This window comes from Camelus ferus, chromosome 23, assembly GCF_009834535.1.
Source record: "Camelus ferus isolate YT-003-E chromosome 23, BCGSAC_Cfer_1.0, whole genome shotgun sequence".
Taxonomy (NCBI): Eukaryota; Metazoa; Chordata; class Mammalia; order Artiodactyla; family Camelidae; genus Camelus; species Camelus ferus.
In genome coordinates this window covers 9,845,834-9,873,802 of record NC_045718.1, presented here as the reverse complement: position 1 = coordinate 9,873,802, position 27,969 = coordinate 9,845,834, and the positions used below count along the sequence as shown (strand labels likewise).

The 27,969-nt window shown below is 45.1% G+C and overlaps 1 protein-coding gene across 4 annotated transcripts in view; it reads right to left on the bottom strand.

The window, feature by feature from the left end:
- CRB1 (crumbs cell polarity complex component 1) overlaps positions 1–27,969 on the bottom strand; it is a 130,767-nt gene that overhangs the window by 22,430 nt on the left and 80,368 nt on the right. For 3 of the 4 annotated variants that reach the window (XM_032466796.1, XM_032466797.1, XM_032466798.1), the window contains exons 6-11: positions 21,798–22,754; positions 15,755–16,302; positions 14,193–14,358; positions 10,878–11,784; positions 7,925–8,053; positions 4,480–4,606 (exon numbers count right to left, since the gene is read on the bottom strand). In XM_032466796.1, coding sequence (XP_032322687.1) covers positions 4,480–4,606; positions 7,925–8,053; positions 10,878–11,784; positions 14,193–14,358; positions 15,755–16,302; positions 21,798–22,754 — 2,834 coding nt within the window. The remainder of the gene's footprint in view (positions 1–4,479; positions 4,607–7,924; positions 8,054–10,877; positions 11,785–14,192; positions 14,359–15,754; positions 16,303–21,797; positions 22,755–27,969) is intronic. The other variant, XM_032466799.1, reaches the window with a different exon arrangement.

The window sequence follows — 27,969 nt, the reverse complement described above, 5'->3', positions numbered from 1 at the left end:
GACACTTCTTGATTTCAAACTATCTGACAAAGCTATAGTAATCCAAACAGTATAGTATTGCCATAAAAATAGGCACATAGATCAATGGAACAGAATAGAGAGCTCAGGAAAAAAACTTGCACATATATGGTCAATTAATTTATGACAATGGAGGCAAAAATATACGATTGAGATATCTTTTCAATAAATGGTGGTGGGAAAACTGGACAGCTCCATGCCAGAGAATGAAACTGGACCCCTATCTTACACCAAATTGGATTAAATCAACTCAAATTGGATTAAAGACTTGAATATATAACCTGAAGCTGTAAAACTGTAAACCTTCTAGAAGAAAACATAGGGGTTAAGCTCCACGACATCGGTCTTGGCACTGATTTTTTGGATTTGAAACCAAGCAAAGGCAGCAAAAGCAAAAGTAAGCAAGTGGGACTATTTCAAACTCAAAGCTTCTGAACACCAAAGGAAATCATCAACAAATTGAAAAGGCAGCCTACGGAACAGGAGAATGTATTTGCAAATCATATATCTGATAAGGGACTAATATCCAAAATATATAAAGAACTCATACAGCTCACTAGAAAAAAACCCAAACAATCCACTTAAGAAATGGGCAGAGGATCTGAATAGACATTTTTCCCGAGAAAACACACAAATGGTCAAAAAACACATGAAAAGATGCTCAGCATCACTAATCATCCAGGAGATTAAAGTCAAAAATGAGAAATTAGACGAGAAACAATGAGAAATCACCTCACACCTGTCAGAATGGCCATCATCAAAAACTCAACAAATAGCAAGCATGGGTGAGAATTTGGACAAAAGGGAGCTGAAACACCCCCGACATTCCAACCCTCCTGCCACAGCCTAACACCTGTTCACCTTTGCGTCTCAGCTGAGGCTTTGGGGCTTTCTTTGACCTTCTACCTTTAAGACTGGGCAAAATGCCCTCCTGTCCGCCCTGGACAGCTGGCACCTGGCTCCGTCCTAACGCTGACCTAGGAATTCGCCATCTCTGCATCCTCCACGAGACCCACAACTTGTGGGCAAGCACTGCCTCTGATCCCCGGCTGTGTTCTCAGTGCCCTGTCCAGGGCATGACACACGGTAGGTATTCACTGGGTATTTGTTGAATAAATCAAAAAAGTACAGTAGAGAAATGAAATAATCCATGTGCATAATAATTTCGTTAGTTTCTTCGCTGGATTTCTTTCACAATCACTGTACTCAAATTTGATGTATCACCGTTTCCAGAAAAGTGCAAGCCTGGTGATGTCACTTCTCTGTTGGAACCTCGCGGAAGACCCTCCGCTGCTCTCGCGAGAAAAGCCCAGGCTGGGCGTGGCTTACGAGGACTCGCTCCGCTTCCTCCGCAGCCTCGGGCTCACTCTGCCCCACCCCCTCCGGCCCGCCTCCGCCTCCGCCCGCCGCCCGCATCGGCGGCCGCTCCTGCCGAATGCCCCGACACTCCCGCCCGTTTCCAGGAGAGGCTCCACTTAAATTCTGCAACACTCAAGCTGAATAACTGCCATTTTAAAACTCAGATATGGAAAAAAAAAGGGGGGGGATCTTTAAACACAATTTGGTGAAGAATTTGGAAGACACTGATTGCCTTATATCGAAAAAACATGTGTAGTTAAAGCAGGCTTATCACAGCCCGTGGCACAGAGAAGGCTCTCAACAGCGTCCGTTGAATCTGCCTTTTCACGCTGTCAAAACATGAATCTCTCCAAACCTGCCTGTTTCCTCTACTTCCCTGTTATCCCAAAAGGAGGATAATAAAAAAAACCACTCCCCGGGTCCACACATAAAGGAGGAGGAGGCATGGCCAAAAATGGACATCGCCTTGTTCAGTTCAAATGTTCAACCTTAAAAATGAGCAAAATTTAAAACAAAATTTAATTCGACTAAGACAGGTCTTGTTTCAGAAGCTGGGTCTAGAGGAGTTCGTGTGGATTTCTATCAGTCAGGTGAGATGGCCCCTCCCCCGAGCAGGTGAAGCTGGTTGGTGCTGGCGGGGACGGCGGAAATCGGAAATCGGTAGTGAGAACAATTAAGGGCGTAATCAATTCTAGAATTCCAACTGGAGGAGTGCTCGCCACAGAACTTTGACCTTGGACGGCCACCTGTTTACCTGCAATTACACATCTGGGGAAAGAGACCACGATTCAGGACCGCCAGCACAGGTGCTCCTGTGTCATTATGTGGTATGTGTGAGCGCGTGCGTGTGTGTGTGAGTGCGTGTGCCTGGCTTGTGGGCATCTTACCTTGCAAGACACAGTCAAGGCGAATGAAGACAGTCATCAGAGGATGAGAAGCAGAGAGACAGAAGCAAAGGTTTTATTTTTCTGTGCTCATGGACAAAAGCCACACAGTGTAGTTGAAAATACAGAAGACAGAGAAAAGGGACAGTGTGTTTAAGTTGGATATCTCACAAGACATCTGGAAAACAGAAAAGCCATCGACAGTGACAGTGACCACAGAGCCATCAGAATGTGTACAGAGGAGGAGAATGTGAGTGATTCTGAAATGTATTTGGAAGGGAACACATTACATTTGGAACGGCCTGTAAGTTTATAATTACAGATACGTCCAAAAGGGGGCAAATGTGAAAACTGTACTTGTGGTCTTTGGCTGCCATCAGCTTTATGCTTACATCGGATAATTTGGGAATGCAGAAGTTGGTGGGGAGGTTTTTCCCGAGTCTCTTGTCACAGAACCTAACTTTGGGGCAGGTCCCCTGAGGGGGCAGTGGGGCCTGTGCTGTCTAGGTGTGAGGGCAGTGCGTGAGTGTAAAATAAAGATCGCAACATTAGATTCTCCTGGTTTGAAATGATTGCCAGTCCTCCCAGGATATAAACTTGCCGCATAAAATCTTCTATGACCATGGAAAAATAAAACTGAATTTATTTCCTTTGCTTTTATGATACACTGTTTTGTCCTTTGGATTGGCAAGGTGTATTTAAATTTACCTTGATCATTTCCACAGAAAAACAAATTTCTTTAAACAATTAGAACTAAATGAATCTTGCATATCACCCAGTGGATAAATTACCCTCCTATTATCAGACCAGGGCAGCTCCTAAAGACATAAACACATTTACAAAATGGTATTCGGCAAGCCTCTGTTGTTATAATTGCTTTCTAAGCTAATTCACAGGCTCTAATTCTTTTTTCCCTGAAAAGATCACACATAACGCCTGCTTTGGAAGGTAAACCCACACAAAGAGATTTAGCGTAAGCGATAACATGCCAGCAGAAGCAATAAAAATATTAGCAAATAAAGTTATTTTCTGATTACTATGTTATACACTCTACTAAAGTTAAGTAAGAATGTATTAATCTTTGTGCATCTTATTAATTAATTCACTTTGTAGATCCATCATTTCAGTTTATTTATTTTAAAAGATCATAACGTCAAATATATTTTGATTGTAATAGGTACCGTGCTTTTTTTCTGAAAGATAGCTGAAAAGGATAAATGTACTTGCAAATTTTAGAAAAATATGCCACCAAGAAATTCAAGTTTTATAACTTATATTTTAGTGTATACACATACGTTAGTACTTATTTTTTATTAAATATGCTTTGAAAAGCAACTGAGATTAGTGCATTTGATAGGAATGTCAGTAGGCTCCTAAATTATAAGCAGTTAACAAGAAGTCATTCTAGTTGTGTAAGAAGTATTGCAAGGAAAAGGAACAGACAAAGGTTTTATCCGCCATTTTTTGGGGGGGGAGAGAAGGTTTTAAGGAATTGTAAATTATACTGGTGAGGTATAACTTGAGTATTGATATCAATTACATCAGAACATTTTCCTCCTCCACTATGAGGGACTTCCTATAATCTCCCATGTTTTCTTTATATATACATATGTTTTTTAACTTACCAGAGGACTGGCAAACACTTCATTTGAATAGCTTCGTATAAAAGCATAGTTGGATATAAAAAGTTGAACGAGTGAGTTTCAGATTGTCACGTCGTGAATAACAGATGAGAACAAAAGAGCATAAATAATGCAGGGTCAGGATGAGTTCGGGCCACTTACCCTCTGCAAGTGCACCCGCGAGGATGGAGGGGGCGCGGTTTCTGACCTCAGGGTCATTCAGATTCGGAAGCGCGAAGAATGACGGCCCATTTGTACACATGCACAACCCGGAGCTGCTTCTGCTTGTATGGAGACCAGCCTTTTTTTTTTTACAGTTAGAGCCAGTCATAGGTAAATATCTGATATACTCACAGAGTGCTTTCGAGATGCTTAAAACAGCCCTTGATTTTAATTTTCAAGATGCCTTTGATTTCAAGGCATTTCTTGAAATTCAATGGCTTTCAAGCTGGGGGGCGTTCGAAGGAACGTCAGTAGTCGTCCTGCTCCCCCCACTCGACCACGGGCTCGTCATTCATGCGCAGAATGAGGTAAGAGAGAAGCTGGAAGAGGTTTTGCCAGAGCAGGAGGGACACGTAGAAGGAGAGGCTGCTTACGTCCATCTCACAGCGCGGGCCGGCGAAGGCCACGTCGCACACGCACTGGAACCTGTCCAGCAGGTCGCGACACAGGCCTCCGTGGAGGCAGGGATTGGAGGCACACTCGTCAACGTCCTCTTCACACCTTGAAAATAAACAGAGACAGCAGAAGCCCGGGCGCCACATCAACAAACTGGCCGCGACAGGAACGGGGAAAGGCGACACCTGCCGTGTGTCCCTAGAGCACCCCCTTGTCTCGGTCTATTCTCATGACGTGGGCGCGTGCCTCTCAGTTCCTTACCAGCTTTGGTTTAACGGAAATAATTTGTACACCCGCCTCCCACAGACACACACACACCTACACATGCACGGTTCATTAGAATGAGAACACAGGGGCAAATATTTAGACACCAAGAGAAAACAGGGCCACGCTGAGGTCAGTTTCTCCCTCAAGAGTGTCAGTGTCCTTGTCACCTTACAAACGCTCAGTTTATTGGGGTGCACGGAAACCACGAGGGTGAGCTGTGTTTTTCAACCGAGTGTCTGCAGAGCAGACCTCCACTCGAGCTGTGAGGGTTCTGAGGCACCAGTGCCTCCCAAACAGGAAAAATACATTTGGTTTATTCAGGGAGATTTTGGATTAACTTCCTTGGGAATCCCACGCTTAAACAAAAACGTGGAAGTAAATAACTAGATTTCACTTGCTAATCAGCTGGCTTCCTAGCTAAGTGTAATTTTTCATATTTGGGTAGGATGACTTCCAAAAGCCAAATTTGCCAAAACAAGTGATATCAATTCCAAGGTGAACTGCTATTTTCCTCTTCCCTGGGACACTGTCATGTTTTCACCGAATTTTGCATCAACTACTTGTCCTTTGGTACCTTCACTGACCGGCTCCCCATCACTCCCTCAGCGGGTGTTCATTTATACCTGCCGAGTGTGGGGCACCCTGCGAGGCCTTGGGAGAGAGCGGGAACCAGGACATCTCTCTTATTTTGGCAAATTCGTAGAAAATCTTAGCTTCAAGAATCTCTACAGAGCCACAAGGTTGAAGTCTAATGTGAACGATTTTTCATTCCCCACTTCCTAAAAGGTAAACGCGCCCGCCTGGGTGGTCTACGAATCCCTGGGCTCACACTGAGAGAGGGTGAGGGGGTGGGTGGGGCAGGGCCAACCCGAGCCAAAAGGAAGAAAAGATTTCTTCCCAGAAAAACAGCTCCTTATCCCGCTGGATACCAAGCATAGCTGAGACATTTTGTTTTCCTTTTTTTGGCTCAGGCTTCTGGGCTGGAAGGAGACTCTGATTAGATCCGACCAGAACTTGACAATTCGAGGGAACCTGCCAAGTACTCCCTGTCCCGGGTGGGCCAGTGTGTTCACACCATCCATCACGTGCAACCTGCAGGGCGACAGGCTGGACTTGGAGGGCTACCCCGATGGAAGAGAAGGCACTTTGTTAGAGGACAGCTTTTCAGCATCTTTGGACTTCATGGAACGCACATCCCCCTTGGCCTTGGGAGACTGCCCAGTATTTCTCAGTTTTCCTCTAGCTGTTCTTTCTCTGTTTCTTATCTATTTCTCTTTTGAACTAAACAGTGCACAATCTGCACACATATCGTTGTGAGCATTATTGGAGCTTTCAGTAGAAAGGTTTTTTAATAGGTAGAAAATCAGGTCAAAATACATCCATCAGCATCCAGTGGATTGACTAATGATGGAGAAGGACTTTGAAAGCATAAAATCCCTTGAACACGTGTTCACTACTTTAAAAATCCTTTTTTCAGCAGCGTTTATCCAGATGAAAAGTCTCCTGGGAGAGGAAGGAACACAGTGAGCTTCCTCTTCTTACCCCATTTCACATAGACAATTTGAATTTAAATGCCAGATATTTTTTTTTAAATAAACGTTGGAGGAAAGGGAAACGTTTGTTGTAAATAGGAACAATGTGTGAGCAGTGGAGAGAAGTCATCCAAGGCTTTGAATGAGCTCCGTGCATTGCGCCTTTAAATGTGACATTAAGCATTAAACTGTGCCATTGACGCAGGAAGTAACCAGCACTTAAACATATAGTTAGATCATTGTCCAAATTTTAGGGCAAGAAAGTCTTTGCAATATTTTCGAGGCATATGAAACTGGAGGCCAACAGAACGGTCTCTGGGTTAATAACATGGTGCATGAAAAACCTGGGGAGCAAGGCTCCATCCCTCCGTGCACATCTCTGCTGGGACTGCCCGCGCGGCTTAGAGCCAACCACTGCAAGCAGACTGCGAAAGCAAGAACTAGACTCGTCACTGAGTGTTGGGAGGGGGAAATGCAGTGTAAGGCTGCCTATAGTTTTGTAAAAATGGCAGAAGAGCTGTATGTGTGAAGCCCAGGGAACCGGCTGAAATGAGGACATTCAAATTAATCCAAACTGTAACTGTCATGGTGCAAAAATATACCATTATTTTATTAACTACTCTCCTGGGAAAAATCAGTCTGAATCTCTTTGTCCAATGCATTGGATTTGGTCTAATTTGTTCAGTGGAGGATGTTTGATCAGAGCTCAACACGTCCTGCCCTGGATGGTACACTAAGTGGAGGAGAACTTTCTCTTTTCTTTCAAGTCACACACTTGCGCCGGCACGTCCGCCGGGCGAGCGGAGGCTCCAGAGGCAGACAGCCTTGCTGCAGCCACGCCTGGACTGGCACCTGGCCTGCCACTGGCCCTCTCTGCTGCTGGGTGCACACACGCGAGATGGAAATGACAAAAGTGAGAATATATAAGGTGCCTGGCACGGTGCTCGACAAGTGGTTAATTATTTATCTGCTTTTAAAGTATCTCTATCTTTAGCACCCTGGTCTGTCACCATTCTGGGGACACTGGTCCCTTGGGGAATCTGATCAAAGCTATGGAGGATGTAGCTTTTCACCCTTGACCTCACTTCAGCCAGTCAAATGCATGTCCAAACTTGCCCGCATTTCCAGCAGGTCACAGATTGTCTGAAGCCAGTGACCAACCCCACATCAACAATTCTGGCATCAGGTGGAGTTGAAGGGTTTCTCTGGGAAAGGTAAACTCACCTGGATCAGGTGTGTACACTTTCAGGGGTCTAGGTAATTCTAAGGGGCGATCTTTAAGGTATATTTTATTTTACTTCAAGAACAACCACATTTGAATCATGTATTAGAGTTAGTGGGACAGAAACACGAATCCAAAAGTACTCCTAAGAAAAATATCACATTTCACATTTTTCAAAGACATATTCCTCTAGTTAAAGTCTTGGCTAATAAAGTGTTCCTGACTTTGACCTAAACTGTCATTTTTCTTCTTTTTTATTGTTTGACTCTGGCCAGACCATTATTTCAGCACAGATTTTCCTGTGGGAACTGAGATGAAAAATTAGAGGAGAAATAAACTTAGCGTACTCTCGCAGTTCTTCAGACCAGAATTTTCTCCCAGAAAAGCTCTGAGGTGACTCACCATTGCCCAGCGAAGCCTGGCGCGCACAGACACCGTGGTTCACCCTGGGCCTCCGTGCAGTTGCCCCCGTTGTAGCAGGTGAAGTTTGTCCTCTCGTTCCCACAGACAGCGGAGGGTAACCGGGTGTGTCTAGGGAGATCGAAGCAACACCTTGTTCATCTCATCCCAGAAAAGCTCACGTGTCTAGCCCCTGCCTGACGCGGGAATAGGGACTTGGGCCGGCTGAGCCCCACACGCGAACCTGTGCTGTGAAAGGCAGGAATCGCCTGCGAGGGGCGCTGCCACGAGCCCCGCTGCCACGAGCCCCGCTAACCATCTTCCATCTCTACACTGTGTTCATCCGGAGATAAGATCTACGCCCGGCGGTGGGCGGTACACTCAGGGCTGGAAAGAAACTTGCTGGATTTGCTGCTGCTTTGCTGATCAATCAACACGGGCCGTAGGAAAAGTGCATCTCTCTGCGGGCCAGAAAGGACAGGACGGCACGCTGGTACCCGAGCACTCATGCGATTTCTGTAGCTTTTCAGAGCTGAACTCCAGTTCCCTCGCTGCCCCCATTTAGTAATTCATCGCTTATCAGAAGGCAAGCCAAATGCTGCCCGGGGGTTTAGCAGACGCACTCAGAGCTAACTACATGTGAATTCAGAGAGTGGCTCTTCTGTATAATCACTAAGCTGTATATATTAAGGAATCCTTATAAAAGGTGGAACAAATTGTTAGAAGCTAAGCAGAACTTTACTGGTAGATAAAATCCAGCGGTGTGAAGGGACTGATTAAAAAGATTTTCAGGTATGGTGCAGGTCCTTGGACCCACTGGGCATGGTGTGGGTGGAGCTGGATACATAGTTAATATTCAGGAAACAGAAGATGAATTTAATTTTGTCCTGCCGTGTGTGCTAAGATGGAGAAACCGGACTACAAGATGTTTAAATGTGTCTCTTCCCGTAAGAGCTAATCAAATCGACTTGAAAAAGGAAATAGCCCAACGAGTCTTCAGAGGAGCCCAAAGTGTCAACTGGCTTTGAAAGAGGGTAATTAGCAACGCAAATAGGGACATTTCCTATACATCTACCTGTAGTCAACAATTTTTAAATCTCAATAGAAAGTACTTTTGAAAACTTTAATCTTGGAGAACTTGACTCTGATGAATTAGGCAGAAAAAAATATGGGAGAACTGGTTACTGGGGCATCTGTGTTTATGTTACTTATCCAAAGTCGCCATGGCAGCGCTATTATTAATTTGGATCCTGAATGTCGTTTGCTTTCAAACAAGCAGTTTACCTGTTGGCAAATGAGTCGGTTAACTTGTGAGAGGTGACGTTTTATTGGAATGTCAGCACTCAGCACCTAGTCTAGTGTCACGCCTTCCTAGGCTCTGAGCAAGAATGAATATTAGGGAGACAGATGCATCTGCCCATGGGGATGCCTCCACATTCTGTCTGCTCGGAGATTCGTCCAGTTAAGGAACAGCCTCTGAATCAGCACAGTGTCTGCAGGCGGCAGCCCACGCCAGGCGCTCTGGTCAACGCCCCGGGACTTTGTATTCCTTGTTAGAAACAACCCTCCCACGTCCCTATAACAGTGAATTTAAAACAAGTCTAAGTTAGGAAGACAGCAATGGGTTCTACTTACATGGAAATATTAAAGCCATGTGACTTAGCAGGAAAACCTCCATCCTTATTTCTGTTTACATAATATGAAATGGGGGTGATTACCAGAACTAAAATACTGCTTTTATAGTTTTAGGGGAAAAAAAATTGTGAAATGCTTTGAAATGGGCAAAAGAGATCACTGTGCTCTTTTTCAATGAAATGCTGAGTTTATATAAAGGACCCACTAAATTGTCGGATTTTCTAACGTGTATGCTTTAGATTGTCTTTTCTTTTTTTTTAATCTTTTTTTGGGGGGAGGAGATAATTAGGTTTATTTATTTACTTTTTTATTTTTTTAATAAAATTGAACCCAGGACCTCCTGCATGCTAGTAGCAAAGCACATCCTCTACGGCTGAGCTGTACCCTCCTCCCCCTTTCAAAACAATTTTTTTTGGGGGGGGGAGAAATTAGGTTTATTTATTTAGTTATTTTTTAATGGAGGTACTGGGGATTGAACTCAGGACCTCACGCATGCTAAGCATGTGCTTTACCACTGAGCTATACCCTCCCCCTCCTCAGATTTTCTTTACCAAGCCATTTTATAACTCTGTAAGTTATAGAAAATTATAGTAATACAAATGGATCTTGTTCAACGAAATGCAAATAAGCCTGTAATGATACAATCAGTTGTCACACTATAGAAAAGATGGTTTCAAATACTAATTTTGTTGCCCTACAAAATACTAAACAGTTTTGCATTTATTGCTAAATTCATTTCCTCATCGCTATTTACAAATCTATTTCTATATGTATATATTTTATATATAATTAGATTGTCCTTCACAATTTTGATTTTTATATCTTATTGGTTCCCTCATTAACAAGAAATAAAACCATTTATATTTGTCTGAGTGTCATGACTTCGCCTTTTTGAAATTAAACTTTAAGACAGTCTTTTCAGAATTGTCTAAGTTAGGCTGCCTGAAATCATCAAGGGCATTGTTTCAGGGGGTCAGGCTTCCCCCAGCAATTCTAAAATTCAGCTCTTGCATTTATGGTAAATGTGTCTGTTTCCTGAGGCCATAAGGCTGTCAGACTCTGGGGCTGTAGTTCCTGAGACATATTTGGACAGAGTTGACAGAGAAAACATTCTGCTTAAAGTCTGCTTAAAACCCTCCCTTTCTTCTTTGTAGAACATGCCAGCAGGTAAGGTCCTGTCCTCACAGGACCAAATCATGATAGATGTGACCAATGTCACTCCCGCCCAGCCTCTACGTGCACACCTGGGGAGAGAGCCAGCCAGTCTGAAGATGCAACAAACAGCTCCAAAGACCAGGCTGGATGTGGCTGCTACACTCACCTGCAAAATTTCCCCGTGAAATTTCCAGGACAGCGGCAGGAGTAGCCCTCGGCATGGCTGACGCAGGTGGCCCCGTTGGCACACTGGTGACTCTGGCAGTGGTCCACGCCCGCCTCACAGTTCACACCGGTGTATCCAGGCTCACACCTGCAGTGATAGGCTGCTACCCTGTCCGAGCAGTTGCCATGGATACAGGGGTCTGAAAGACATTCATCAATGTTGCGTTCACAGTGGGGCCCTGACCATCCCTCAGGACAGGCGCAGTGATGAGAGCTGTACGTGTCCTCACAGTGTCCTCCGTGCAAGCAGGGGTTGGACTTGCAAGCGTTTAACTGCAAACAGCCAGTGGCCACCGTATTTACCGAGACTTTGAGAAACTGCTCCTCCTGACGCTTATTAAGGAAACCCCGGACGTTTTCGAAGTAAGAGAGGTGAACGCCACTGACCGCTATTGTGCTTAGACAGCCCTGCAGGCCCTGCATGGGGCCGTCCGCTCTGCCCCCCACACAGATGTCCACATCCTCCTTCAGGAAGCTGAGGCTCCCAGTGGCGACCACGCTGGTCACCGGAGGTGTTTGGTGGTCCATTTCCATTTGCCACCTGGAAGCCTGGGCCAGTGGGTCGGTCATGGAGAGAGTCACATGGTGCCACACGCCATCATCCACAGACTGTGAGCTCGTCAGACTCAGCCTGTAAAAACTGTTGCCACTTTGCAGCTGAAATAATAAGCGGGAATCGCGAATGCTAACGTTAAGGAATTCAGGCTCCTTCTCGGCGTGCAGGATCTCCGCATTTGCAACCCTTGTTCTGAAACCGAATGTGATGTTGGTGAGTTCTCTGGTAATATTCCCGTTGCTCCTGAATACTATTTCGCTGCTTTGCCCATTAAAAACAGCATTTGCAGTACCTGAAAAGAGAAAGCAGTACCAACCAGTACCTTGATTAGATCTGGAATGCTTGCTTAATCACCTCCATCGGGGTTAGCGAGCACCACATGTTGCCTGACGCGGGCCAGGAACTGTATTGCTTGCTTTTATATTATTTCATGTACAGAGTTCCTGAATACAGCTTTACTGTGATTATGATAATCTCAGCTTTATAGAAGAGGAAACTGAGACTCACAGAAGTGAAGTCATTTTCTCCTGGTCATGTGCCTAATAGATAAAAAAGCCAGGATATCAAACCTGGATGGTCTCATACCAAAATCCAAGCCATGCATTTCTTTTCCATTGAAATCCTAACATATTCTGATGGTATCCTATCGGTTTACATCGTCTCCCTTAAGATAAGTCGTACTTAACCAAATGTTATTGAGACCTTTGGAAAGGTCAGAGGTGAGCTTTCTTCTCTTTCTGTGGTGGCAGCCCAGTGGCAGAGAAGAGTCACCTACGCCTTTCTGACACGGGGCACCCGCATCCTTGATGCGGACCCCGAGAGCAGAGTCTACCAGTGGGATGGTCCCTGGACTGCCACTGTTCCTAGAAACCCTCCTCCTTTTCCCCTGTGAAACGCTGAAAATGATTTAAACCATTCTGCAGAACATAACTGGGACTAACAACTTCAGTGCTGCCCAAAGGTTAACAATAAAATTACTAACCAGCGAGCGATTTTAAGCAAACCATTCAGAAGTAGAGCAACGGAAGAGGCTGCACTTGAAGTTCTGTGCCACTTCAGAGACCCGAGCTCATCCTTTACACCAATTCATTGTGCTTTATACACGTGTGTAGCATATTGTTTCTTAAATATGAAATATAAGAGTGTAGATATGCTTCTAAAAACCTTCCCCAAGTATACACATGGTGCATTACATTTCACATACCACTTTGACATATGATTTTAAAATGCAGAAACATAAAAGTAAATACATTCTTGTCCTCAGTCACTTTGGGACTCAGTCCAAATAGGATACTGGCCTGAGGTCAGTCAGTCCTCTCACTCCAGTCTGCTAATTTAGTGCAATGCTTTCCAAGGTATCTTATGCATTTTTCTGAAAAAATTGTATGCAGATAACGTACTTAAATTCTAGAGCAGTTAAGTAAAAATACTGAGTTAAATTGAAGGAAAAAATGATTCATTTAAGAAGCATTTACTGACAACTTCCTGTATGTTTGGCACCATTGTAAGTGCCAAGAGTAACGTGAGAAGCCAAATAGAAAACGTCCTTCCCTTTGGGAACTCATATTCAATTGAGGAAAAGGTGGCGAACAAGTGAACAAACATGCGTACAACAAACATCCAGGGATGGTAAGAGACACGAAGAAAAAGGAAGGCAGGCAAGAGGACATTTAGGTAGAAAACAGAATGAAGTGATGAAGGCTGCTGGTGAAGCTCTGGGTTGAGAGGATTCTGGGGTGTCTGGGAGCCTGACCGATGGGGCAGAATAAAGGACAGAGTAAGACATCGATGCATATTGAGGACAACTCTTAGAGGATTTCTCCCGCTATAAAGGGCACAGGAGCATGGGTGGTGGCTAGAGGGGGTGGGGGTGGGGTGTCAAGGGAAAAAGCCTATAACGAGAAATTGTCAGTCTGTTTATAGGCTGATGGAGAAGTTGATGATGCTGGCAAGGGAGAGAAAAATTTTAGAAGCAAAAGCTTTGAACAAGGAGAAGAAATTAAAAATGAGTGCAGACACCGATGGTTGCCTACAGACTGAACTCTGCATTATTTGAAGTAGGAGAAAAGACAGAATACAAGTAAAAGTGTGGCTAGTATGTAGATAGGTCAAAATTGTGAAGATAGGATTTAAATTGCTTACATGGGGGAATTTGTGCTCGGTAGTACTGAATTTGGGCAGGAAAATCGTTCAGATTGAGGGAAATACTGCTGACAGGCATTAACTGAGCGCCTGATGCGTTTGGCTCTGTACACACGAGGTCATGTCATCATCACACACACACGGATGTATCTTCCATCCTTATGCTACAGAGGAAGCCTCAGACTACGGAGACGCTTCCTCCCAGGTGGCCCTTGGTCATGGGCTCACACTGGCACCTTTATTCCGTGCTGCCAGCAACGAGAAAAGCAGAGCCAAATATCACCCGGTTAATTCTGTCTTCCCAAAGTTGCCTTAAGTGATCGAGGATCTCGGTCTGGTGGAACTCAGACTCCACCTCCCACCCCGAAGCCCAGGGGCAGGGCGAGGCCCAGGCGCCTCTGGTTCGTCAAACTCCTGTTTGGTCTGCTCCACTGCCACTTGCTCTGGGAGAAGCCACCCATCTGGTGAGCGGAATTTGTGTTCGTTTTCTGGGTCGAGTCATAGGACACGTGAAATGCCAGCTTAACTGGGTGGGTGACACGTCTGAACTCCACCTACATTCAAATCCTCCAGGCACCTGCTGGCACCGGGCGCCGGGGGGACACGGGCCGAGCTCGCACCAGCGCAGGTCCTGGCAGGTCTTCCCAGCTGTGTTGGCGGGGCAGGCACAGGAGAAGTCGTCCCACAGGGCGTAGCAGACACCTCCGTTGTAACAGGGGTTGGGCTGAGCCGGAAACAAATCAAAGGCGTAAAAAGCACTGGCAACTAAAGATGGTGAGCAGTCAAGGCAAGACCCACATCTAATGCTGACTCCCTGCATGTTCACATCTCTGCCTCTGTATGCCCACTGGTTAGCGAAGATGTGCTGCGACCATTGGGAGGGAGGAAATGAGAAAGAAAGGAAAACACGTGACATCGATCCCCTATGACACAACTTTATACGGTGTTTTAAGAGGTGTAGTAATACTCTCTGTAATTCACAGGCTACCAGACACTTTCAATGACACTGATTACCATTTAAGTTGGAGATTATTACTCCTGTTTTTAACTGACGAGGAAGCTGAGGTCCCTCTTGTTGTCTGAGATCAATCAAAAGTCAAAGAGGGCAGCTTGGGACTTGGATCCTGTGGGTCCCCATACAGTGACCCCCCCCCGCCCCCGTTTTTCTCTGCCTCTGAATCAGAAACAGATTATTATAATTTGACTTCTCCTGAGGTTTCTCACAAAGTCTTCCAAATGAAAGTATTTAAGAAGGACTTTCTGAGAGCTCAGTCTGTACTCATCCTGTTCCCCTGTCACCACGTGATCTAGGGACACAACCTTCCTAAACGCCAGTCTCCGTATCGGTAATTAACATACACGGCGATGATGACGATGCCTGCTTTGCACGGGAGTCCTTCCACACAATGAGACGGACGGATCCGTGTGAAATAGTACCTGGCACGCTGGTGGTGCCCCTGTAGTAATGCCACAATGACCCATTTCTGTTTATTTAGAAGTGAGCCCAGTGCGTGACGACAGTCAGAGCTCAGTAAGTGCTCAACAGATATAAATGTGTTTCCTTCTCTTGCTTTGAAAGGTCATGCCAACAAATTCACATATTGAAGTAGATTTTAGACACGCACACAAAATATAAAGTAAAACATGGGCTCTGAGTAATTACATTTCAGAGAGATTATTTCAAATCCAACTCCCAGAAGGAAGATGCCTTTTAGATTTTTTTTTTTATTAATACATGTTCAGAACAATGGTCATTGGGCACTTAAGGTAAAGTTAACAGTATGTTTCAAAATGAGTTCATTCAGTTAAACCTCTGGGATGCCATCAAGAATTTGGGAATTAAAATATGATTATTCTTAAGTAATTTGGTTGTTATGTAGAATGTGTAGATCTCTTGGTTGGTTAAACAGGCCATGATGACAACAAGGTCAAGGTTTTATTTTTACGGTTCAACATAAATCCCCCAGACTTGCCAGGAAAACATTGATGCAGAATTATTCTGTGGCTGGTGGGTCAGTGACATCACCGTCACATACAAAGAACAGTTACAACAAACGATCTGTTTAATGAAGTGCAGCCTTAGCACATAATATGGACACGGCTGGTATGAATAACCCTACCTCACACACGTTGTCCCCAGGACAGCCTTGGGTCACGTTGACAAGAACTGCACTGTGGGCTGCCTTGCTCGTTGAATTTGGGAAGAATTCCAGGTTTTCGTTGTTTAATCTTATATCTTGAATACAGCCTTTGAAGAAGCCACCATTAACTTCAGTCTCTTGTCTGTCAGGCAGGCCACCAATATAGAGGACATCTCCGCTTTGGAATTTCCATGTAGGAGCAGAAATAAATCCTAGGTTTTGTGACGCCTGATACAGCTCAATTTTATTTGGCTTGATTTTCAAAGATATCAAGTGGACATTTCCATCGCTGAGAACAAATTTTGTTAATAATTTGGAAGAACTCGGAGTCAGCATTGCTAGTCGGCCACGTTCCAGCCAGACACGGAGGTGTCGGTAAGCGCTGTGTCCCACGGTGAGAAGTAAGCCTGACGGGCGGTGTGTTCGAACAAACATGGAGAGGGTGACGTCCTCTCTGTAAGTCTCGTCCAGATGAAAAGCGGCGTATCCGGTGGAGTCATCTTGGCCAAATCTGCCTGCCACGTACTCTGTAGTATCAAAATACAGGAGGAGAAACAAAAGAGAAACACCGTAAGACTCACAAATAAACAGCAGCAAAAGGTGAAATATATATGCGTATATATATATATATATGTTATATATATATATATATAATATATATATGTATATGTATTTCTGTAGTGCATATATACATACACACACAAGTACATTCATATTTTTGAAAGTCCAGGACAGGCTTATTCAATAGAATGACAGTTTGGCCTGACTTTCTGAACTTCAGGATTTACTTTATTCTGAAAACAACGAGATTTTGGTTTATAGCTTATAGGTGAGGTCCACTGATCACGAAAGAGAAAGAGAAGATTTCTGCACAGATAAACTTTTGAACCTCTATTAAATTGCCCTAAAAAGGTGGGGCTTAAGGTGGAATATCAGATACGACTGTACTGCAACTTGGTTTGGAGAAATTTGGGGGCAAGAGCTCTTCCTGCGACACCTGGAAGCCGACGAGTCAAGCAGGCGTCATCTTTCCTGCTTGGGGCTGTGCTCAAGCGAATGGCGTAAACCTCATCATTCCTCGTAAAGGGCAGAAATCAAGCGTTAGATCTGCATGTCCTCTTCTGGGATAATAATCGTGAGAGGCAAGGCAGCTGAACAAGGGACGACAAGGACTGTTCCTTCTGTGGTCCTGGGGGGAGGAGAGGCTTGGGGACAGGGGACTAGGGCAGAGCGGAGCGCTGAACCCACCCAGCGTTTCCTGGGATCAGAGAAGTTTGTGATGTGGTGACGTGGCAACACTACCGACATGCGGCATGACAAGAAAATTGGAGAAGTATGAAAATGAACGCTGACCTCCCAAAGCACTGATGAGGTGGTAGGAGCAGAGTTCTTGCTCTCCTAGAGCTGAGATTCCAGTTGGTGGAGAACAGACCAGATCTGGGTAAAGAAGCAAACTACACAGTATGTCAGGTGGAAGCAGATTCTCTGACAGAAAGTCAGTCAGGCAGAGAGGGGGTGAGGAGAGCTGGGGGTGGGGGTGCAGCTGTCATTTTTAAGTGGACTAGTCAGGGAGGAACTGTCCAAGAACGTAACATTTGAGCAAAACCCTGAAGAAAATAGAGATATTATTGCAGAAGTTCAAGAGAGAAATGATGGTGGCTTGGGTCAGTGGTAACGGTGAAGATGGAGGGAGGTGGTCAGATTTCAGAAATGTTTTGGTAGAACCAACACGATATTCTGGGGCAAGTTTGTCTCCAAGGTTTTTGGTCCAAGTAACCAGAAACTGCTGCGTTTCCATTCGCCGAGATGGAGAAGAACGCAGGAGGAGCAGGTCCGAAGGGAAGGCGGGAGTCCGTGTCAAATCTGAGACACCCTATTAGCCCTCCCGATGGCAACGCCCAGTAAGTAGCAGACAGAGCGGTTCGGGGGAGACGTTCCGGGCTGGCCATAGTAATTTTGGATTTTTCCGTATAAATATGGCATTTAACGCCATAAGGTCGGAGGAGAGCACCAAGAGAGTGAATGGAGAGAGAGAGAGGAGGAGAGGTCCAGGAACCATTCAGAGGTAAAGGAGACAACACAGGAGTAAGACGGAAAGAGAACCCAGAGAGAGGGATGTCCCACAACCCTCGTGCGGAAAGAACTCTCAGGAAGAGGGAGCATTCAGCTGTGGGGACTGTTGCGAGAGGTCAGGTAAGATGAGGCCTGAAAATTGACTGTTGGATTTTGCAATCTGGAAATCACCCAAGAGCTTGACAAGAGCATCGTCTGAACGATACTTTCATCTTCAAGGCTTTACATCCCAATCCCAGCCAGAAAAAACGGGTCATATCCCAGCGTGTTTTCAAGGGCCGCCCTCTGGTTCCACTGAGGACTGAGCACAGGTAAGATGTGTTTTAGTTCAGCCGAACTGCAGTGAAACTTGCTTAGGCTGCCATCTGTGTTTTTGATGACCTCCTGCATCAAAGGCTACATTTTCAGAGTTCTGCCTTGATTCTGACAGGCACGTTACATTTGGGATCTGCATTTGGAGACCACCTGCTCCAGGCAACTATAGGTAGCTTTCAAAGCGCACTGCTAGGCGTACCAATCCGTTTGAAGAGGCGAGCATCTCTGATGCATGGCGGCACTTTCGCACGAGATAAAATGCTTTAATAGGAGAATGTGGCTCTTGAAGTTCCTGAGGTTTGAGAACATGCACAGAGTCACTCTGCCTCAGGGGTGGCGGGTCCCCACTGGTCATCCCACGATGCCTGCAGCGTCACTTTGTGGATCCAGATGAAAAGACAGAACACAGAGCTGGTTTTTATTCTCAGCTGCTCGACTCTCCAGCAGCAAGCCTGTTCTTCAGAAATCACGAGCAGGCAGTCAGAGCATGTGATTTACCGCATGATTTTTGAAACACCCAATGCAATATATGACTTGTCTGTGGACGTGGGAAGAATGATTCTCGTATGTGTTGTTGATAAGTCATGAAGAGGGATGACAGATACAGATGAAAAATAATCCAGGTTTTAATGGTTGGCAGAATACAACAAGAAGAATTGATTGAGAATAAATAAAAGCCATTTGTGTCTAAATAGACCTCACCAGTTTAGGGTGGAAGACACAGAGGTCTGGGGCACCATGAGTGAGAACAGCTCAGAGTGATCACAGAACGTGGCTGCTGAGAGGTCAACCGGATATCAGGCTGCAAAATAGAAGAACGTTACCTAGAATGAGGAAGGTTACAGTCCTGTGTCACTGCACCGCCAGCTACATCGAGGAGCCAGATAAGCAAATTGAGTCCAGAGCCAGCAGGCAGCTGATGGAGTGTCTGAAAACGATGTCCTGTGGAAAGTGTTTAGCATGGTGGGAGTGATGGCTTGGATAAGATAGGATAGGACAAGACACTTCTCTTCAAATATTTGTGTTCTAAAGAAGAAGACATGTAAGATTGGTATTGGCTTCAAGAGTGACAATGCTGCCAATGCATGCAACTTATGGTGACCATGTTTTATTTCAGTACAAAGAAACAACTTTGTGGGGATTTCTGGGAAGATGGAGTCTGGGTGAGTTCCCTGAAGGTGTGTAAGCAAGACGTTTGGGCCACTTGGCAGGCACAACAGTGTGAAAAAATTCAGTCATGGGGTGAAGCCCCTTCTGCATCTAAGAAACTATAAGAGGTTAAGCATCTCAAAGCTAAGGTGTATTCTGAAGACAAAACATGTGTAGACTGCCTCTATAAATCAAATCTTCTCTAGAAGGCAAGAGGTCGGTGGTGCATTTATCCTCAACAGATCCTGGGAGGCTCCACGTTCTGCTCACATGCTCATAGCCAACGCACCAAGGGACACTGAGATGACATTTCTGGGAATGAAGCTCTAAGGAATACTCTTCAGAACTCCTTATTGAGACACTTGATTATTTTTAAAAAGATCAGCCTTAAAATATAGAAAGTCTGTCTGTCTTTCACATTCAGGCTGCCAGCGAACTCCTCTGCCCGGTCTGTTTGCTCATGGCAGTGGGGACCACGTTTGGGAAGCGCTGAGCTGAGATCATGAGTTGGGTGAAGTCTTTCTTGTACGTTTTAGCACATCTCCTCCCTCTCGAACATCCGTGTGAAATGACAGAAAGACTCCGAGTTCTCAAGACAATTTCTAAGGGTCTTTTGTGGTGGAACAAACTCCCCAGCAAACATTCCTTCAAGATGACAGCAAAAACACAATATTTTAATTTTATGACTAAGAGGTGACATGAGAAATATAATTTTCCTTAAACTTCTACCAAGAATCTTCAGAAAGAGAAGATTTTACAGAACTTAACTTCCTAAAAAGCTATCTTTTGAAGTCAAGCATTTTCATGAAGGTTCAACAGTTTCAAATAGTAGGAGGTGGGCAGTGGGGGCAAGGAAACTGCAGGAAGAGAGGGGACAGGCAACCAGCCCAGGAACTGCGCTTAAAAACTTTGTGATTTTCCAAGTTGGGGGGAAAAAATAATAAACTAAAGGAAAGCAGAACCCGCTGGATTGGCATCTCTTGAATCTATTTACCAGGACAGTTAGCATCACCGTGGTCGGTATTAACCTCAGGGGTCACTGCATTTGGAAGCCAGTCAAAATGAGTCCGCATCTGTTTGTTATTTTGTATATGTAGTAAAAATATTGCCTTGGCTCAATTAAATTTTTCTTCAAAAAGTGAACACTGCCCCCATATAATTTCCCCTTTTCTTCCTTTTTTAAAAAAATCACAAAACAACCTGCCATTCCACTTAAAATATTGCATAGAGCTAGTAGATGTCATAGCCCATTGCCAAGCAGGTCCATGATTTGTAATGAATATTGTGGTCAGAGGGAGACCCGTGAAGGTTTTCTAATAACTCTTAGCCCGTCTACACGGAGCAGGGTATCCGCTAAGACTGGTTTCAATTTCTCTTCATACGAAGCAGAGAAGACTATTTATCAGAGGTTGTCCCACTTCAAGTGACTCTAAAATCGTGGGGTAAATTACAGCTGCACTTCAAAGCAGTCTGTTGCAATTACCTTTCCGACATTTTCGATGCAAGATAATAATAATAAAAAGAAAGAAGAACAAGTTCATACTGTAGGGCACGGAGAACTATATTCAACATCTTGTGGTAACTTGCGGTGAAAAAGAACATGAAAGTGAGTATATGTGTGTTCATGGATGACTGGGGCATCGTGCTGCACACCAGAAACGGACACAACACTGTAAACTGACTAGACGTCAATAAAAATACATATACAGATACAAAAAGTAAAAAATAAAAAGGAAGAGGTATGCACTGATCACTAGCAACAGCAGTCTTTGGACCCATGTTGGAAGTAAGGCTTTGGAAGCATATTTCAAACTGATTTGCTAGAGGAATCAGCCCAGTGAGTTCATGGCACCTGCCAACTTTCAGTGTTGTTAACTGTCCACATTTTCTTTTACTTTTTTTTCTTTTTTGCTTTAGCCTTGTACGTAGAGTACCTGTTTTCTCCAGCGCAGCTCTGGAAAATACACCTTTGAATAAAACTGGTGGTTTTTTAAAAGTTCTGAATGTAAGCGTGATTTGGGAGCAAGTGTGAACTGAGCAGAATGGAGGGACAGGAGGTAAATACGTTCTAAGAGCCTACTGTGCGGAGGACGTCGTGCCAGCACCTGGCATTGACTAGTTTCAGCTCTCAGGGTCCTCTTTCTCCAAAAGATGATTTCTCTTTCAAATAAGACAGTAAATTTCCGATACACAACAAAGGGTCAAATGGTAACAGCATTTTGTACACACCCAGATGAAAACCCACTTGGATAGGAGCTATGGGCTTATTTTTCCCTTCTCTGCAGGAGCGAGACCTTGGGGTCCTGTGAAGCCACTCAGGTTTACTGAACCCCCATCAGTAGCCTCCTCATTTTCCCCGGCACCGGGTGGCTGGCCACAGGGTTCTGAGGGGTCGTTCTGCTTCACGACGGGCAGGACCAGGCTGGCTGTCTGGTCACTGCCCTGCTCGGAGGCCCCGCCCTCCTGGGTCCCCAGGCGCGCTCACCTCCCTGACAGTCGGGGCCCTGGTAGGGCCTGTAGCAATCACACCGGTAACTCAGCCACAGGTTGAAGCAGCGGCCTCTGTGCTGACAAGGCTGGCTTTCACACTGGTCCTGTCTCACGCAGCCCGCCCCGACGTTCAGGGAGGCCCCGGGTGTGACGTTCTCCGTGGTGATGAGATTTGAGCCCATCTGAACGTCTTGGAGACAACCTATAAACGAGGGTGTGGGTGGTACGGTCGAGACATCCAGGTCCAGCAGAGCCACACCACTGGGGGTCGTTCCCTCGGGTAAACCCCCCAGAAAGGAGTTCTGGAAAGCACATGTGGACCCATCCCTTTCAAATGGAGAAGGAGCCCTGGTGATGCAGGTCCCCCTGCAGGAGGGGTCCAGTAAGGCAAGGGTCACAGCCTCTGCGAACGTCACCTCCACTGAATGCCACTCTCCATCGCTGGTGTCATGGGAGACGAGCAGGACCACCTCTGACTGGTTACTGACTTGAACTGATAAGTGAACGTAGCCACTTAGCAACTCCAGCATCATGGACCTGTCCCTGTCCCCTCGGAAAAGCAGAAGAGCTGTTGGCTGGATAGTCTGAAACCTGAGGGCTATGTTACAGCCTGAGTCCTTGGCTGAGTCACTTGTGACCCACAGGAAGCTATCGCCCTCAAAAGAAAGTGTGGTGACAGTTTCACACAGTGACCCGGTGTAGCCAGGTGGACACAGGCAGCGGAAGCCGTGCTGGCCGTCTTGGAAGTGAGGGATGCATGTCCCATGATGCAGACACAGGCGATCGGTGCAGCCCAGGAGGATGTCAGAACAGTCCCGTCCTCCGTACTGTGCTCCAGAAAGGGTGTCGAACGGGCAAAGGCAAGTGTAGTTCCCTGGCGAGTTCTCACAGGTACCACCGTTCCGACAAGGGCTCGAAGAACACTCGTCAATGTCCTCGTCACAGTGGATTCCTGTGCAACGGTAAAGAACAGACTGGAATTACATCTCTTGAGAACAAAATAGAAGCTTCACTTAATTTTCATGTATCATGTTGTGGAAGTGCAGAGCCAGCTCAGGTTGAGGACAGCGATGGATTAAAAAAAAATGTGAATAGTTATCGAGGAAGCTGACACCAATGCCACCATTCTGCCTGGACAGTGCAGCGACGTGCAGTCAGGGCAAACCTTGAATTCTTCCTCTAGAAACAGAGCATTTACCAAAAACAGTGGTTGACTCAAACTATCGTTTTCAGACACATATGTGATACTGAATATCTTAAAATTTTTTTTTTAAAGAGAGAGCGAGATTGCTCTTGGCAGCAACGCTAGATACAGTTTATTTGCTTGGGGACATGTTTTTCCTTCCTGGGCTGCTAATTTCACTCTGTTCTGCTTGGAAACACTGATCTGCCTTCTACAGGTTTTGCGCCTTCCCACAACCCCTGCACACACAGACAGTCCAGACAACTCTCTGCAGACAGTTTCCGAGGAAGGTGGAAGGTCCCAGTTCCTCCTGGCCACAATTCTAGTATAAAATGAAATCTATCCCATAACAAGCTCTGGGGTCTAGTTCATTCACCTTCCTTTACTCTTTTTTCCTGATTCTAAGTCATAAAAAAGATACCTAACTAGAGAATTGTTAGAATTCAGTTAATCAAAGTAACAAAAAGAAATATAACACATTTTAAAAGAGTGCTGGTCATTGCTTTTCAATGAAGTTCCAATGAACAAATAATGTTACCAAAAACTGACACATGTGTAGCACTTTAGGTTTCGCCAACACCGTCGTGCATGTTACGTGTTTGTGTTTACTGCAATCTCCTGACGTTTTCAAAGCGGAGAGTCCTAGCTCTCCTTCACAGGCAATAGTGAGGCTTAGAAAGATTGACGTCTGAACTCCAAGGCACTTCTGCAATCTGGTTTCTAGGTTTTTAAAATCCAACTGGACACCTTCTGTTTTTCACTTGATATTTTAGTGCAGTCTTGTTTATTGTGACTACTAATGGGTCTTTCTTTGGATATCTACTCATAAGTGGGATTGCTGGATTGTATGGTAGTTCTATTTTTAATGTTTAAAAAATGATTGTTAGGTTTATTTATTTACTTAATGGAGGTACTGAGGACCGAAGCCAGGGCCTCGTGCATGCTAAGCATGTGCTCTACCACTGAGCTACACCCTCTCCGCTTCACATGTATTTCTTATTTTCCCATTTAGCTGTGCTTAAATGTGTGCTCCTTTAAATTTAATCAGAGGCTCCTACATGGATGATGTTGGCTCCGACTCCCAGCTGGGCTGTGAGCAGGCTGCACTTGCTTTTTGTGTCTTGGTTTTCTGATCTACAAAATGGGGCTAATAATAGTATTTACACCACAGGACTCTTTAAAGATTTAAGTGAGTTAAGACACATAAGATGCTCATAACATTGCTTGATATATAAAGAACTTCTCAATACGTGTTGGCTGTAATTAAAAAGTAATAACCAAAGGAATTACCCTCTAGTGACAAACTCAAATAGCACGACCATCATTGAGAGAGAAAGTGTGGGCATCTCGAGTGATCTACAAATTGCATAACTTTGCATAATGAGAGATTTACCTGCACAGCATATTAGGCTGGAATCTCATTAGATTGTGCTCTTCAAGAGAGAAGGGGAAAAGTCTTTTTATTTACCAATGTACATCTGAACCACAGCACAATGCCTGGCCCACATTTGTTACTTGGTAATTAATTTTTGAATGAGCTGATTAGTGACGACCTTTGTAAGGCAAGTAAAATTTTTACATTGCATTTAACCTGATCTAATCCAAAGCCCAAAGTGCTCTCCTAGTGTATATTTTCAGGTAAATTTACCCAACGTTAATCTTTGCCCACGGCCGTTTACGTACTGTCCATCTAGACCCTTGATTGGATCATATCGTGCTTATATTTTGCTCTGCTTGGATTGCTTTCATACCATCTTTGTTAATCCCAAAGTATTTCAAGTTCTGTGAAGAGAGGGAACATATCTCACCGGCTCCCATGGCACCTGCACAGCGCTGAAAAAAACAAAACTAAATTGAACTGATTTATTGGTTGTATAATCACCCTTACAGGTAACAGAGGACTGACACAGGAGCTGCAGGCTCTATTCTGATGCAAGTTTAATTTAACTGAACTTATGAAAATTTCAAACTTTTGTATTAGAAGCCATTTTACTTAAATTTGATTTTCACAGGGTTTAGAGAACATAGAAAATAATCAGCAAGCATTTAATTAAGAGGGATACTGAACAACTCATGAGTCGCAATCAAGGAAAAACATTCTTTTTCCTGCCCATTGTGCTTGTAAACATATTTAAGGCAGGATGAAATCTCTGGATAAAATCTCCAGCAGACCCCAAGTCTTTTCTGTTCAGCCTTGAGTCATAGTCTTAAGATCACTTTTTAAAAGCCTACAATCAGCAGAATGGCCGGTCCTGATAACCGCAAGCTTCAGTGCAGTTTATTACTGCATCTTCTTTCCTCGTCTGCTGGTCAACTTCAGGCCGCCTTGGACAAGGACTTGGAAGGTTGCCCTGCTCTTTCTTCCCTCCCTCCCACCTCCAGACTTCTACCTGAGTGTTAGAAGGGTTCAGAAAGTTCCACCTGACGGCACTGGCGTAGGACGGTCCCATGCGCTGAGACTGGCCGAAGTGTCACGGTGACCGTTAGTCGAGGTCCTCGCATCCTCCTGGCCCCTTGCTCTGTGGGGCAGTCTCTCCTCTCCTTGGACCAGCGGCTCTCATAGTTGCCCCGCCCCTCCCCTTCACTATGGGTTCTCTGAGGCTTACTTGACCTCCACAGACTCTGCCCCATGGGGTTCCTGCACCTGCTGACAGGGACCAGGGCCCGTTTACATTGGCCACTGACTGATGTTCCTCCCGTGAGTCCCCAAAAGACCCCAGGGTCCAGGTGCCTCTGCCCCCCTGGGAGGGGGACACAGTCAATTTCCCACCCCACCGGCAGCAAGTCCCTCCTTTCTCTCTTTCCTGCTGCCTCAGGCTGGGAGTCACGCCCTTTCATCTTTAGATTCCGCAGGTGGGTGGAGACTCTAGTCTACGTGGCCCATCCCCTCCTCCCCCCGAATTTAGGTGAGACCAGAGTTCTCCTTGAAGCGGCTCTCGCTTCCCATCGCGGGGTCAGAATGTAGCCTCCATCCATCCCCCGGCTTGGGGGCAGGGGCACAACTCCTACGGCAGCAGCGAGTCTCTCCAAGGAAACTTCTTGACAGACACCCTCCTTCAGATTGCCTCTTAGGAATGTTCACACTCCCTCAAAGTGAGGAAACATTTAAGAAGCCTAAATTATGTTGTCTGTCTTGATACGGACATTCACAGAGCACACAGTCGATCTCAGCATCCACTCTGGTACCTGACAGCAACCGTATTTTGACTCTTGGCTGAAACGTCAATTTACTGTTTAGTTAAATTTACAAAATACGTCCTCCAGACCCCACCGTCGCAGAGGACTGTGAGAGATGCCAAGTCGGAGAGACAGACTTGGCCTCAACGTGCTTACAACACGGTGGGATAACAGGACGCATGTCTATGAAAAGACAGAAAATACTCTGTACACAGCAGGTTTCTCTATGAACGTGTGGATAATACGGGAGGATCAAAGTTGAGGGGGGCATTAGGGAAGGTTTAGCCAAGTTTTAAGGAAAAAGCACTGAATAAGAGATGATCATAAATCTTCAGCAGTGAAAACTCAACATTTTAAATTAAATCAATAGACACACACTGATGACATAGCTAGCATGTATAAAATACCATGGACGGCGTGGAGCACAAGCTGGTCCCGCCCTCAGTGAGTCTGACGGAAAGGCAAGACACATTTGTGAGAAATTAAACGACGGTGTAAGTCAGGGCAGCGCTGAAGAGAAAGCACTGAGCAGCGTACGCGGGAGTCCGAGTGACTTGGTAAGCAACATCCCGGTAGCTGTGCAGAGAGAGCTCTCTGGCCGGGCTGGGCTGGGAGGCTTGGTGGAGAGAGGATTCAGTCTAGGTCTCCATGAATGGCTGAGACTGACCAAGAGGTCTGCGGAAATAACTGACTAGAAAAAATTCTCCAGTGGAAAACCGTACGGCCTTTAGAGTGAGTTTGGTGATCTCGTTGGCCTGGAAGATTTACGTCGGAAAAGCAAGTCAGAAAGATTAGAGAAAGCCAGACTGGAGAAGGTCTGGAAGCGAGGCAGCTTTTATTGTTTTGTTTTATTTACATTTATTTGTTTGTGTGTTTATGTGTGTATTTTCTGAAGGCCAATAAACTGGTAGCTGTCGGATGGAGGAGCAACATAGTTTCTCGGAAGGACCAATCCCACAGGACTGTGCCCCAGAGTGAAGTGGGAGGAAACCAGAGACGGGAAGATGCTGCGCACTTACTAAAACTGTCCGCGCCTACGGTCTGCAGGCCTGAAGCCCGACATTTCTTTCCTGAGCGTTTGCGGTATCCTTCATCTGTCCCTGGTGGGCAAGGGAGGCCCGATGGTCACACATTCTTTCTTGTTGCTTTACTGCATTTTTCCTTGTAATTCCTAACATTTACACATTTAATCTTTCACAAAAGAACTGCCAATCACTTGACTATGTATTTCTTTAAATATACACAGGGAAACTAGTTTTAAGTTTCGCCATCCTGGGGGAAAAGAAGAGAGCGAAAAGAAAGCCTGTATTTGGGTCAATGGTCTAAAGGAAAGGTGTTGAAGAAAAGACACTGAAGTAGAGCGATACACAGTGACTTAAGCTTCTACCTGGCTTAACGTCAGCTCTGTGGGCATCTCTAGTGTAAAGTAAGGTTGGACATGTTTATTTGATGAACCTGGAAAACTAAAGCGGGAAGACTGGAATTTCTTTTATTGGCCGTGTGGCTCGTCCAAGGACAGCAAGCTCTGCTGTCAGTCAGGATAAACGGATCAGGGGACATCGGAGGGATTACTTGCATCACTCAGGCTCTTAACTGGGTGCTTCGGCCGACAGTGAATTGCCTATTTATGTCCATGTATTTATACTGTGAGGTGGATTACTTGACGCTGACTGTTGTTTTGTTTATGAAGTCAGTTCACTTAATTAACTAAAAATGATCACTTCCTTTTATTTTTCGAAAATTCTTTTAGTTGAATATCTGATTCTGTGATAAAGTTGTATTTCAAAAATAATCACGATGGGGAAAA